General features: G+C 33.2%; 1 protein-coding gene across 1 annotated transcript in view; it reads left to right on the top strand.

The window, feature by feature from the left end:
• The first annotated feature begins 4,716 nt into the window (after positions 1 to 4,716).
• Positions 4,717 to 15,739, top strand: part of LOC143246293 (ras-related and estrogen-regulated growth inhibitor-like protein) — a 56,818-nt gene continuing 45,795 nt past the window's right edge. Inside the window, exon 1 of the mRNA XM_076492767.1 lies at positions 4,717 to 5,404. Coding sequence (XP_076348882.1) covers positions 5,344 to 5,404 — 61 coding nt within the window. The 5' untranslated portion in view covers positions 4,717 to 5,343. The remainder of the gene's footprint in view (positions 5,405 to 15,739) is intronic.

The raw sequence follows: 15,739 nt of genomic DNA, 5'->3' as shown, positions 1-15,739 counted from the left end.
AATTTAGACACCATGTGTGAAACTTAAGTTACGGGATGTGTTTTGATTTTCACGAAAGTTGTTATGTTTAGGGTATGACTTTGTTCACAAACTCTTCAACATATAGGTTATCTATTGCAGAGGTATAATTGCACAAATTAGTATTTTTAATGCATTAACAGTAATGATAAAGAAAAGAAATATCTCAAAGCATGGAAAATATGGATTAATAACGATTTTAGTTAACAGCACTTCATAGTTTCTGAGATAACTGAAACTTTACCAATATCATCAACTATAAAATTGTAGCCAGAGAGAACAAATATAAATACTGTGCATGTGTTATATTTCAGTAAGATAAACAATGTTTCACATTTAATGTTAAAATGTTTATAATGGAACAGTGGAAGTAATGACTATTCTTTTACGAGTTGTGTTTTATTGAAAATTGTACCACAATCTTCAAAGATTGAACATGGATTTAAAAAGAATCCGTTCAACCTATTTATAAACAACTGATGAGTTCATGTTACTAGAATCAAATCTGAACCGTGTCATTGACAACGGTAATAAAATGTATAGTAATATTTGACCCTTCCTCATATTTCTTAATTGGAACAAAGCAGTCTTAAAGCAAGAAACATGTGGTAACGCGCTGAAGCTATTGCCAGCATATAATAAACTCGTTTAGGGATATCTTCAAATGTATTTCAAGGTTAAAAAAAAAGAGAACATACTGCGGAACCAGATCATTTCAACCCATTACGATAAATAAGTATTTTAAATATATACCCGGAAATCCAAACGAGGGAATAGCTTGTGTCGAAACCAAAACAGCATATGAGACGGAGTTTAAAGTAGAGATAAACTAAAATTTCGTTACCCATTCTTCCGCCCACCTATTTCTCAAACTGAAATTATTTAACCCTCTAACACGTACCCATCACTAGAGACAGCTTACCTTTAGGCTAGTCCAGCATGACCAGGTGGTTATGGTACTCAACTCGTGATCCGACGGCCACGGGTTCGAATCCCCATCACACCAAACATGCTCGTTTTCTCAGCCGTGGGGGCGTTATAATGTTTCGGTCAATCGCACTATTCATTGGTAAAAGAGTAGTCCAAGAGTTGGCCGTGGGTTGTGATGACTATCTGCCTTCCTTCCAGTCATACACTGTTAAATTAGGGACGACTAGCGCAGATAGCTCTCGTGTAGATTTGCGCAAAATTGAAAACAAACCAAACCACTGACTTTTTTAAGTCTTGTGGATAGCATGGCGTACTAATACTTCACATAATATAGTATATATATATATATAATATTTAGGAAGAAAATAGAGTTTGAAATGTGGCCAAAGTAGGCATTTGGAACAACTAAAGAAAATATATATGTATTTTAAAATAAACTATCTTCCATACCTACAGCCCAACACATTTCAATATTAAACTCATTCTTACTTCTAAAACGTATCTTGATGAAATACGCAGTACAACCTTCAACAGTATATTTTTACTAGAAACTTGTGAAACATATTTTATATCGCCAACTCAAAATAAAAAGTGAACATGATTTATGGTATACGCTACAAAATATATCCCTACAGAGTTGTTCCTCTAGCTTTAAAACTTATTCCAATAGATTTGGTATTATCAGCCCAAACTCAACTTAAACCGTGTTTGTAGCTATAAAATGCATTCCAAATCATAACAGCAACATCAAACCATTTTCAAGATAATCTGTGGTACTAACTTCTAAGCCCCTCCAACACAGTCTGTATTCGCATTTAGGCAAATAAAAAAATACATATATTACTAGTTCAAAACCCTGACCTAATCTGTGAGACTAGAGGCGCCACAGCGCATCCTATACACTCTACGTTACAAGCCCCAAAACCAACCATCCAACTTAATATCTCAACTAGGCCTGACGTATATCTCAAAGTAATTTGTATTAATAGCTGAGCTTCATAATATAAACAATGTGATATATGGTATGAGTTCTAAAATCAAATTGCAACGGAATTTCTATTACTATCTGAATAAACGAATTGCGTCGTAATTTACACTACTATATTCAAGATTAGCACTAAAGTAATTGATGTGTTAGTAATTAAAACAGTTCTATTCTAGCATGATTTTGCTATTAATTTCAAAGCCAACTCCAAAATAATATATGTAGTGTTATTAAAGCTAGATCTCTTCTCGTATAGTTTTACTTGTAGATCTAAAGTAATCTACATAATATTACGAAAACCTTTTCATAAACACAAAGCCAACTGTAGCTTAGACTGTTTTTCTAGCATAAAAGTTATCTTAACATGTTTATTTGTTGTTAAACGCTTAGCTACACAATAGACTATTTTTGATGTGCCCATCACGATATTAAAACCCGGGTTTAGGAAGTATGAGCCCTCAGGGTTACCACTGTGCTAGTTGGGAAAAAGGGGGCGTATCTAAACATTAATCGTATTAACAACTACAAAACTATCCCTGTTATCAATTATATCATAAACTTTAAAATCTAATAGATCATAATCAACATTGATGGCACTGACACTTTCGAACATAACACAATCAAAATCAACTACGACATAATCTGTGTTGGTAGCTCCAAAAAATATTCTAACATAAATTGTGTTCTACGTAGTAATCTATCCAACTGTAATAATGTCATAGTTAGTGTTATACTACAAATACATGTAATAAAAGCACTTTCAGAAACGAAAAACCTTAAATAAAAATCAAACATCTTTTTTTTTCTGTAAAAGATCAAAAATCAGTTGTATAAAAGACGTCGACTTTGAAATCAAAATTAGCAATTAATTTACATAAAAATACATAAAACTTGCTCATATTATAACTTTTTTACGCAGAATGCAAGTTGTACTACCTGTAACAAGAACATATGCTTTAAGGGCGTTTCATTCTAGTTTTCACTGATTACTAATTATTTTCAGCACTGCATTTTAATAGTCGAAAAAACTGCATCATTCATTATTCATGATAGCTATTTATCGTGTCACATCTTTTATAAAGGTTTATGATGTTTAAGGAAGTCTTAAAAACAAATCTCTTATCATTAATTATATGAAATTTATGTATAACTTTATCCCTTAAGTGATGAAGATTTATATATATTAATCCAGTCCAATGAATCACTGAAGTATAGTTTTGCATTACTATTAGGATGTTTCATGTTTTAAACACATTTTGTTAAGAATGTAAATACAGATCACATGTCGTAAGTGAGGAACGTCAAATTTCAATTATTTTCGTTTCCGGGTTGTAAGGACAGAAAATTAGTAGGTTAAACTCTTGTGCACCTGGTTAAATTTTTATAAAATTTAAAATTATTGGTCTGCTCTACAAGTTCTTAAATGTAAAAATTCTACTGTCGTTAGAATACATATCGACATCAGATTGTATGACGAACTTTTGAGAGTACAGCGTAACTGTAAGTAAACAGATTATTTAATTCAATCCAGGTTTTCTACAGTCAGTAAAAAAGAAATTATTCTTTTGACAAACCTCTTGAGAAAGTAATTATAATGCAGGATATTTTAACTTTCGTAAAACCACATAAATATTCTTCATGGATCTTCTGTAAAAAAAATGAAGATGGGATATGACACCGAAGTGGCCTTTCTTTTATGTTTTTTTCTCTTGTTTCATGCAAGATCCAGTGGCAGGTGCGCTAGACTGTGGTTGTACGGGTCCAGTGTTTGCGTCTCGTTTAGCAAAAAAAAAAACCAACTAAAGTTGCTTCCCGCGCCCCCCAGTGGCACAGCGGCATATCTGCGGACTCGCGCTGCTAGAAACTGGTTTTCAATACTCGTGGTCGTCAAAGCACAGATAACCCATTGTGTAGCTCTGTGCTTAATTCCAAACAATCAATCAACGCTTTCCACACATTGAAGCCATGGGTTTGTCCTAAGGGTGACGGTCAAATCCTAAGATTCGGTTAGACAAGAGTAATCCAAGAGTGTGCGATGGGTTCTGTTGACTAGCTGCCTTCCCTCTAATCTGTCAGTTAAAAATTAGGGACAGCTGTTATAAATAGCCTTTGAGTAGTTTTGCGCGAATATTTTAAGGCAATACGTGTACCTCTCATTCGCAGTTTTTATGACTTTCTGTGTTATAAGAAATTTTAGTATTATATATTTTAGTGCATCATACGACTTCCAGCTGTGCACTGTGTTTATAACTGACTGTAATAATGATGCCCCACGTCTTGACTGAATTACTCTTTGTAAAGCAAAAATGCATCTTTGAACATTGGAATCATAAGTTACCCTTTATTTTTACAGTGTTCTTTTATGAAATCTCAATAAAGCAAAAAACGTAAAACATTGTGATAATTTTATATCTATTTAATCAAAATGATGTCTCAGCAACAACTATTACTTCATCACAATTCGTTAACATATTTCATGTTGTTTTCCGAATGCCGATGGCATGTTTTACCACTCAACCGGTGCTACATGCCAGAACGTGACGTCACATAAAGAAACTCTAGTGCAAGTGAAGGAATACCTCTTATTCTGTTATCAAAATATTTTGACTTGATGAAACTGAAAATGTTTTTTCTACATTAAATGTGTATTTGATTTTTTTCTTTAAACATGAGCTTAGGAGCTTAATCAAGTATATATTTTACGAACTTAAAACACTGTAATGACAATGACACCATTGCCGCTGGGTAAATAAAATATAAGAACTTACTTCTTGCACCGGCTGAGCAAGTCTGCTAGAGTTCATCTCAATATAAACAAGGTTTGCTTTGTGAAGGGTTAGTTTACAAGACGGAGTAACAGCTAGTGTTTCGTGCCAAGTTTCTTTTGTTACATGTGAACGTGTTAACAGCGTATGCACCAAAATTTAATTTTGTGAACTCTTTCAGAAAACTGATGAAAAGTTCAAACCCTAAAATAATTAAAAGCTTTAAAATCACTGCAGTTGTTGGGTCTGTTATATCTGTCTTGAACGTACCAACTTATTGACAGATGTGAACGGCATTCTGTAAACTAGCTTATGACACTTTATCCTTTTTCGGTTAGTAGGATTGGTGCATCTGGTTTCCATAAATCAGTTAACATCTTTGACACTAACGGTTGCCTTTGCATCGCAACGATCCAGTTCTCATCTGGATAAATATTTATTGGGTACAATACAAAATACGTATCTTTAAGGCTAATTAAAAATAATCTATTTTTCTACTTTGGCATCGTAACTCGAAAACATTCAGCCAATGGAGTATTCATTCTCAAACAAATAATATAGTAAATAAATAGAGCCAGAATAAATACAAAATAGTGTTCAGCTTTTCCGAAACGTTTGAAAGTAAATCAAATAGAGGACACAAAGATGACGAATTGTGACAGACTTAAAGTTGTCATTCTTGGAAACTCTCGCGTGGGGAAGTCAGGTAAGAAACTTTTTTATAACCACTAACAATGTTGTTATACTTATAAAGTAATGAGTGTTTGTTACCTTTAGTACCACGAGGTTATTTTAGAATCTACTGAAAACAATAATTCGTTGATGTTTACTGCTACTACAGTACTCATAATGTCTAATCGAACATAAAATAGTTTTGCTATGTTAAACTGTATGTAATACAGTGAACACTTGTTAATTGAACTGACAGCGTACACATATACGGAGGTTTAAGCTCGTGTTTAAAAATACACATGGAAAAGGAATATATGTAAACACACACATTTAAATAAATCTTGTGCACTACTTTTTATTACATAATTTTCTCAAAGTGGAATATTGTCAATCATACAGTAACATATACTTAATTATCTTTACGATTAAATCTCTGCATGGAAAACATAACTACTTAAGTTCAGGTTAGATTTGAAGAATATGTAAAATTATTTAACTGATACGCCATCTTTAGGCCAAAGACAAACGTTTATAATTATCTGAAGCTAAACTTCGCGAGAGATTAAAAAGGGAGAAATTTAACTTTTTCCATACGTGGCTGTAGCATGAAAACAAGCAATGTTTGATGATTGCGTGTATTAAAAATAACAACAACCTTTGATAATTTTATGTTTTTAAAAACGTCCAGGCAACATTTGATAGTTTTGTGTATTTAAAAAAATTAAACAACTTTTGATGGTTTCGTGTATTAAAAAAAGTTTGGTGATTTAGAGTATTTAAAAACAAGCAACGCTTGATGGTTTTGAGTAATTTAAAAAGTAACATTTGATGGTTTCGTGTATTTAAAAAAAGCAAGTCACACTTGATGGTTTTATGTATATAAATATATATATACAAGTAACGCTTGGTTGTTTCTTGTATTTAAATAAAACAAGCATCATTTGATGGTTTCGCGTATTAAAAAAGAAAGAGCGAAATTAGTGAAACAAAATCGAAGAGTTAAGTATTGTGAAGATACAAAATCTGATTTTTTCTGGTACAGCGAAAAATCTACGGACTTACAACCCTAAAATCAGGGGTTCGATTCTCCTTGGTGGAGGCAGGACATAGCCCTATGTGGCTTTGCTATAAGAAAACACATCAGTTTATTGGAAAGCGTTTGATTTGAATCTTCACCAAACACAGCAAATAATGTTTTAATAGTTTCCTATTTTAATAAATTTAAATAGGTTGGGTCTAATTTAGAGTTTGGTGCGTATATGGGTTTAGAAACTAAAATAGATATATATATTATAACACAGAAACTAAAATAGATATATATATTATAACATAGAAACTAAAATAGATATATATATTATAACATAGAAACTAAAATAGATATATATAACATTAGAAACTAAAGTAGATATATATATATTATAGCATAGAAACTAAAATAGATATATATATATTATAGCATAGAAACTAAAATAGATATATATATTATAACATAGAAACTAAAATAGATATATATATTATAACATAGAAACTAAAATAGATATATATTTTATAACAATGAGTGTTAATAGTATTGATAATTTTATTTCAGGATTTTTTTTATCTGTATCTGCTACTTTATTTCTCAGTATTGATTTTTTGTTGTTGATAAACTTTTTGACCAGGACGTAAAATATTTCTTCAAATAAATTTCAGTATTGTGTGATTTAATTGATAAACATAAGAAATATAACGAACGCATGTGATTCAATAAGATTTTCAAATGAAATTTAATTACTATAATTATTCCCTATTTGTTTATCTTGGGTATTCGTGTAAAATTACAAAACGGGTGTCTAAGCTATCTATCCCAAATTTGGCCCGGCGTGACCAGGTGGCATTCGACTCGTATTCTGAGGATCGCTGAGAATTCGAACCCCCGTCACACCAAACATGCTCGCCCTTAGCCGTGGGGGCGTTATAATGTACGGTCAATCCCATTATTCGATGGTAAAAGAGTAGCCCAAGAGTTGGCGTTGGGTGGTGATGACTAACTGCTTTCCCTCTAGTCTTATACTGCAAAATTCAAGATTGCAAGCGCAGATAGCCCTCGTGTAGCTTTGTGCGAAATTAAAAACAAGCCAAACTGAGGGGAAGAAGGGAACATAGCTACGAAACAAGGACAAATTCTGATTCACAGTACGATAACTATCAGGCCACACTGGACCCGAATTCATAGGAAAATATTCTTAACGCGAGTAATAGTACATTTATAGTAAACAATATCAATCTAGTAATTAATTAAAATTGTGTAAAGTCTTTTCAATTATTGTGAAGAAATTAAAATGAGCTCCCAATTTAATTTTGAATTCATTATTGCTTTAATCAAGTAAGTCACAAGGGTTCAAATACCTTTAATACAGTTATAGTTTTCAGTTAAAGAATGATACACCACATTTAATATTCCTATTTAAATTGAAATAGGTCCTATATTCAGAAAAAAATATATACAAATAGTTGTGTCTAAGAATGATAAAGGAGGTAAATCTATTAAGAACCAACAGATAGTTCAGTTTGTTTTGGGGTATAAACCTCACATCTTAACGTTAAAAAACCCTAGCTTAGCCAAAAAATTATTTCCAGAGCAAAAAAAAAAAAAGTGTAATAAATTTAATAAATGTGTAATTTCTAAAATCGTTCGGGCATTCAAGAGAAAAATTAAAAACAAAGTATTTCGTAAAGCTTTTAATTTCATAAAAATTAGGTATTGGGATGAAAACTAAATGAAAGTATGAACTTGTTAAGTTTCTTGCATCTGAGAAAAATTTGAAACTAAAAGTCCACTGTAGATATAAAGTGTCTGCTAAATTAAAAAGAATTCAACGTATTTCAGATTGGTGTTATTCGTATATTTAAACTTTGTTTTTTTTGCCTCTGACGTTTTTTTCTTCTTTTAACTCGAGCGAATGTAGTCTTAATTACAGTAAAGGTTGGACTTAACTGGTTCTCCTTCCCTATCTTCTAGCTTCCCTCAAGTTCAATTTGATGCAGATACGCTGCGGGCCAGCTTAAAATACTCTATTTTGTTACGATATAATTATTGTATAATGCTATATCGCAGCATAACCCTACTGGGTATATCCGGATTTTCCGTAGTGAAGGACAAACTACAAGTCGACAACTTCCACATTTCGCGATTTACATGGCTAGCAGTTTGATGAAGTGTTCAAACAATCGGAAGATAAACAGGAAGACCTATTATAATATAATATAATATAATATAATATAATATAATATAATATAATATAATATAATATAATATAATATAATATAATATAATATAATTGTATTTTCTTGCCCACGTTTTTGCAGATCCATTTCCTGATGAAGAAAGTATCTTACTCATATTGAGTAAGAGAATGGTACTGTAAAACATAAAATTATCTCATCAGTTTACTATAACACCTCTCTTTATTTGCACTGCGTTGTATTGCCTAAATAACTCAACAGATCAGCGGAGATAGCAATTGAGTTACGAGTGTCTAAGCTACAAATAACCAAGACTATAACACAATCATAGCACGCTTATAGACAGACCAAATATCTGAGTTTTAGGTTGAACAGAAAGTTTTCAAATTTGAACGTGAAGTGATAAGGTCAGGGTAAACTTAACAACCTTTGTTTGCCCTTCCTAATACTTTTGGGATATTCAGTTCATAAATAAAAATCTATTCAATTTATTTTGCTTCATCACAATAATAGGATTTTCAGCCAGTGCTGGCCCGGCATGGCGAGGTGGGTTAAGACGTTCGACTCGTAACCTGAGAGTCGCGAGTTCGAATCTCCGTCGCACCAAACATGCTCGCCCTTTCAGCTGTGGGGGTGTTATAATGTGACGGCCAATACCACTATTTGTTGGTAAAAGAGGCGGTGTTGGTGGTGATGACTAACTGCCTTTCCTCTAGTCTTACACTACTAAATTAGGGACAGCTAGTGCAGATAGCTCTCCTGTAGCTTTGCGCGAAATTCAAAAAACAAAACAAACAAACAGATGAACTAGTTTGTACATTTCGTTAGAAAAAACTCGCTTAACTTCAATTTTAGGAGTGCAGATAGCCCTCGAGTAGCTTTGCGCGAAATTCAAACCAAACCAATCACTTTTAGGAAAATAAAATGTCTACGTAGGCCTCCATCTGTATTATATTTTGTTTTGTTTTTTGTTTTGGAATTTCGCACAAAGCTACTCGAGGGCTATCTGTGCTAGCCGTCCCTAATTTAGCAGTGTAAGACTAGAGGGAAGGCAGCTAGTCATCACCACCCACCGCCAACTCTTGGGCTACTCTTTTACCAACGAATAGTGGGATTGACCGTGACATTAAAACGCCCCATGGCTAGGAGGGCGAGCATGTTTTTTTGGCGCGACTCGGGCGCGACCCAGCAGATTACAAGTCGAACGCCTTAACGCGCTATGTCATGTCAGGCCCCTGTATTATATTCATGAAAATAAACTCACTAAGTTTATCAAGTTAACTTTATATTTGATGAACAAGGCTTAACTTTCTGGTTAAAAAAGGGATAAATAATTGTAGTCCACAAAATGTTTTGTCAAGCCTAAAACGTGATCTACCCCTAATACGCATACACCTAGAGCTACTTGCTGCCATCAAGACGTTCCCCACTGGTACAGCGTTAAGTCTACGGATTTACAATGCGAGGGTTTGGTTTCCCTCGGTGGACTCAGCAGATAGCCCGATGTAGCTTTGCTATAAGAAAAAAGTGCACGCACGCACTCATCGTCCTTAACTACTATATGTTCACATCCTCGAATAAAAAATACAACATACAGTTACCATTTCAACATTTTTCTTAGAAACAATCTCTCAGACCGAAGTAATCAAAATTAAATTTGCTTGTGATATTGCCTGCTGGTGCTTAAATTAAATACTTCCAAATACGTATGGTAACTTCAAGCTTACCGTTTCCTTATTAGGCTAGTGTACCAACAACTGAAAGTTAACTTACTAGCGCTTACTAGTACGGCACTTTTTAACAAGTCACACAACTTCCCTCTCGCAAACAAAGTTCATCCTCGGATCAGGATCGTGGGATGACCTTTAAATCGGAACTAATTCTTCTGTGTTATTTTCATGTTTACTATTTCTTACTGTGTTATTTTCATGTTTACTATTTCTTACTGTGTTATTTTCATGTTTACTTTTTCTTACTCCAAGCAAATGCTCTATCGACTGAATTAAAGGGTTAACTAAATGATCTCTTCTGGTAAGACACTTTTTTTTTAAAACAACTAATCCAAACTACAACATTCTTCCATTACCACAAATAAGGCCCCATGTTGGGTACCAGGTTAGCTGTTGTTAATTCAAATTATAATGTTTATTTCTACGGGTCAGGTTCGAACGCCAGGCTCTATCAACTGATATAAAGGTTAACCTACCAGACCTTAATAGCAAGGTACTTTTAAATGTTCCAAACTACCACATAAAAATTAAGAGGTTGACATTTTACACTTCTTGTTGCCCTTTCTGTCTCAGCTGCAGGTCTAGAAACCTATAACACTAAAAAAAAACTTGTTTCGATATGCAGAGCATTGTACAGCTTTGTGCTTAACAATAAAGAAACAAAAAACATTACTTGCTATTTGGAAATACGGACTTTCAGTATTGCATTACATTGCTAGCAAAGTAAGCAAAAATTAAGTCCAGTGTCAACTCCTTTTCACCGTGCTCATCAACTGCATAAATCTTTTAACTCCTATAAATAGCAAGTTGAAGTGCTCGTCCTTTAACTGGGCTATGATGCTGAAAAAGTGTGGGGTAAGATGCTATAATAAGTAACACAAAAATTCTAGCTTTAACACATTTCATTTATTACATAACATATTATTACAATATTCATTATTATATCGTCTAAAATTTTGTGTAAACTTTAAGGACTGACTCTGAATACACTTGAAACATGATATACATTGTGAGATGATCAGGGTGGCTTTGTAGGAAGAGGTAGAGATGAAATTAGTGGCGGTTGGGGTGCTTCCTGTTACCCGCTTTCAACATCCGTATTTTAATGCCCTTCCACACTGTTTTACGTAATTAGTTAATGGTCACTGGCCACAGAAGTCTCTTACGGGATGAAGTTGTAAGTTCAAAGTTCAAAGTAGAAAGTAGGTATAACTCAAGAAACTCATATCAGCGTTATGGTGGCTGTTGTAATAAAAACTTCATCGGTGTTTATGTACTGTTGCAATAGTGGCGACCATTTATTCTAGTAAATTCCTTCCTAGACTGCAAGCGCACTGTTTGAAATATATAACATGTTTTTGTGCCTCCCCCACCCACACTATGTGAATTTTGTGTTATAGAAAATTCAACTTTTTTTGTGTCCGAGCATGGCGCCATCTGTGGATGCAGTTAACATTAACTTATCTTAAACATAATAAAAGCTTAATAACAACAATAATGGAGGGTGAATAAAGTTCTAACTTTAACACTGATATGCCTCTTTTCCAAGTTATCATCCCACAAAGTTTGGTTGAGATTAGCCCAGCGACTTGGGAATAGTTAAATAACGCACAAACAGACAGACACAGATCTTTGTGTTTTTTATATATACAAAGAACCATATTACTTTTTCATCGCCTTTCATGGATTTCCTTACTACCAATAAACAATACCCGACCCCGAAAACCCATTGTGATAAAATTGCCCTAGTTTCTGGTGTTGTTAACAATGATAATAAACAAACAAAAATTGAAGCAGACGGAGGCATGAAAACTACAATGTGACAAGCTTCTAGCCACACCTCTACTGTTTTAATGAGAAAGAAAATTGAAGAAACACATAAATTCTCTTGATACATATCTGGTGGACTTTTGTGTTTTTAGTTAAGCACATTCTTAAAGGTTCCTGAGCATTGGATACACTGTGGAAAGTTTGTAACATCGCATGACCTAAAATTGATCTCACTTTCCATCATAGATACTCGTTAGGACGGAAACTCCAATCTCGATAAATAGTGTCGAAGTGGACTGATTATTATTGCTGAAGAACTTACAGGTTAAAAGGTAACATAGAACGTAGAACGTCATTTAAAGTCCACAAAGAGCGAAGCTGGAGCATATTACATTAAAGTCCAACTGAAATAAAGTTGAAACATAGCAGTATTAAAGTCCACCTAGAATGAAAATGAAACATATTTACGTTAAAGTACCAGGAATGACACAAAAACACAGCTACATTAAAGTCACTCTCGAATGAAACTGAAATATAGCCACAAAAAATAGTTCATTTAATCTTAATATACATGACGAAGTTTTCTTCGTGTATATATTTTTCAGACAGTGAACGCAGTTACGAATGTGTAGATATATATTTTCAGTTTTGTAACATCAGATTGACTGTTAAAAGGTATCTTCTGTACATATAAATATTCCAAACATTGAATTTACTACTAAATGACTTTAAAGAAATTAAAAAAGTGAAACTTAGTCAGCCACGAATACTCCAGTCAAAAAAAGAATAACCCACTACCCCCAAAGGCACGTAATGTTTGTTTTATTCAGTTGACAAAGAAAATATATTTAGTTCAAATATTTAAATTGCAATTATTGTTTATCAAGTACCATTATAATTGTAATTATTTTGGTTTTTATTAAACAGGAGCTATTAAAGTGCATGGTATTGTATCTTCTTCTTTTTTTTTTTAGATTAGGGAGATTTGAAATTTCTTACTTGTCGAACACTTGAAGAATGTATTTAGGGTTATGGTATTTTTTTACGTTAAAATAGGGTTTTAGGCTAAAAATATCTTAAAATGGATTATGTAATTCTAAATTAAGTGAAACAGCGAAGACATTAAAAAAAATCTGATGTCTCTTCTTTAACCACAAGTGTTTACTTTCAGAGCTTTAGTCCAAAGTAAACACTTTTGTAGATATTTATACAGTGATTTGTAATAACCGTTACGCAGAGAATACACGACAAACCTTTTTTCTTTGTGTTCTCTTAGCTTTAACAGAGCTTATAAAGAACGTTTAAAATATCGAAAAGCTGCTCCACAACTGCTGAGAAACGGGAAAGACCATTGAAGTAGTAGATATATCAGTATGTAGGGAAAGCACCGAGGAGACGCATAATTGTGACATTTGTATGTTAAAGAAGAAATATATTTTAGCTGCATACGATTAGTTGATTACAATTAAGCACAAAGCTATACGATGGACTATCTGTGCTTTGCTCACCACGGGTATCGAAACCCGGTTTCTAGCGATGTGTGTACGTAGATATACCGCTATGCCAGGAGTAACTATGTACGGTACTGTTTGAGAAATGATAAATGTACAGACTACTAACTTCTCTAACAGACGGAAACAATTCTAAGTTAGTAGTATTTAGTAATGTAACTAATACAGACATAAATCATACACATATTTTTATCACCTTATGCATTTAAAAAATGAATAAATGTAATAAAACACGCGAGACTTAACGTTGATACATTTATTGGCTCAAAACTAAGTTAGTGGACATCAAAAGAAGTAAACCAACCAGTCAGTTTCTTAAATAAATAAAACATAATAGGAACAGGTATATTAATGAATCCTTAATCCAACTAATCTTCCTGTAGCTGTGTTTTAAAAAAACGACAAGAGAGATAAAATTTAATATATATCTTCAGGCTTAGCAATTGGCCGAAAATATGGTGTCCAATTAATCAGTTATGGCACCGTAGCATGTGGATTACAGATAGGTACGTCACGAAAGAGTTTAAAAAAACACCAAAAAACAGTACACTTATTAGGATGAAACAACTACTGCATGTTTAAAGGACACAGAACCCTTTGCTGAAGATATAGATTTAGGTTATTTTATTATGGATAAAGTAAAATAAAGGTCACACATGTGAATCATTCTTCACAATATATTATTTGTAAACAGAATGTTCAGTTACATGGTACTGATTGAGTTTCTCATTGAGAATTAAACAGTTTTGGATACACGTGTAATACTAAGTGTTCAGCTTTGCGCTTCCGAAAATGTCTCCAGATTATATAAGTATCATAGGAAAGTTTCAAGTTTGGTTTAAGAAATGGAAATTCTAGCTTTTCTTTATTTGATAGCTATTAATGAAAATCTGGACATCCTTTAGACTCGATTTATTTTTATTTTTTACCTGTGGCATTCGTTGCTACACAACACTAATAGTTAATTAATACTCGACTCCACAGTATCAACGTCCTTGCTAGTTCATTTCGTCAACTGGCACTATGTAAGTTACTGAGTAGGAGGTTACAAAAAACCGCTTGAAAATTATTATTTCATTAAGACAGTTACCACTGTAAATAGCTTTTGTTACTCCAAACATAAATATTGTTAAAGAAAAACATTTTTGCTTTTCTCACTTGATCTTCCCAGTTTAAAAAAAATTCAATCCACAAGATAATTTTTCTAATCCATCTGTTTTTTTTTGTTTGTTTGTTTTGAATTTCGGGCAAAGCTACTCGAGGGCTATCTCTGCTAACCGTCCCTAATTTAGCACTGTGAGACTAGAGGGAAGGCAGCTTGTCATCACCACCCACCGCCAACTCTTGGGCTACTTTTTTACCAACGAATAGTGGGATTGACCGTAACATTATAACGACCCCACGACTGAAAGGGCGAGCATGTTTGGTGCGAGCGGGATTCGAAGCCGCGACCCTCGGATTACGAGTCGAACGCCTTAACGCGCTTGGCCATGCCGGGCCCTTCTGTTTTCTAAAACAAACTCAAGACATTCAGTTAAACATGCACGCCTATCTACCAAACAAGATTAGAATGAGTTTTTATTAACCATCCTTATACTAATATATTAAAAGGTTGATGCTAGATCCTGTATACCATAAATGGAAGTCCATGTGTATGTAGAAGGCGAATGTTTTGGTGAAGTGATACTTAGGTTGTGTAATTATTTAGCTTTTATGCATTAAATGTTTCTACTTTTTGGTTATAATTATCTATATTTTGGTGATAAGTAAATAAATATGTTTGTTTCTTCTAATGATTTAAGAACAAAAATTATGATATATGAAAAGAAAGAAAAAAACTCAATGGACCAAAATCTACTCAGATTAGTAAAGGATGACACAGTAAATGTATTCCCGTATAGAAATACGACATTAAGAGTCTGTAACATAAAGTCATGTGGATATATAAAATAATTGCCTTTTTTTTTACATCTTACATACATATCTACGAAGCTGTCAACAAAACTATGGAAACTGAAGTCTGTTCGCTCAAACAAGTCAAGATTTTAAAAATAATTTCCAAAATCTGAACTTCTTAAAATATATACATTATCAATATACATTAGTAACTTACAAGCTTTCCCTAGCATTTTC

Source organism: Tachypleus tridentatus, chromosome 1 (genome assembly GCF_004210375.1).
Source record: "Tachypleus tridentatus isolate NWPU-2018 chromosome 1, ASM421037v1, whole genome shotgun sequence".
Lineage (NCBI taxonomy): Eukaryota > Metazoa > Arthropoda > Merostomata > Xiphosura > Limulidae > Tachypleus > Tachypleus tridentatus.
Note: the sequence above shows the minus strand (reverse complement) of the source record. Positions and strands in the feature narration are given on the sequence as shown.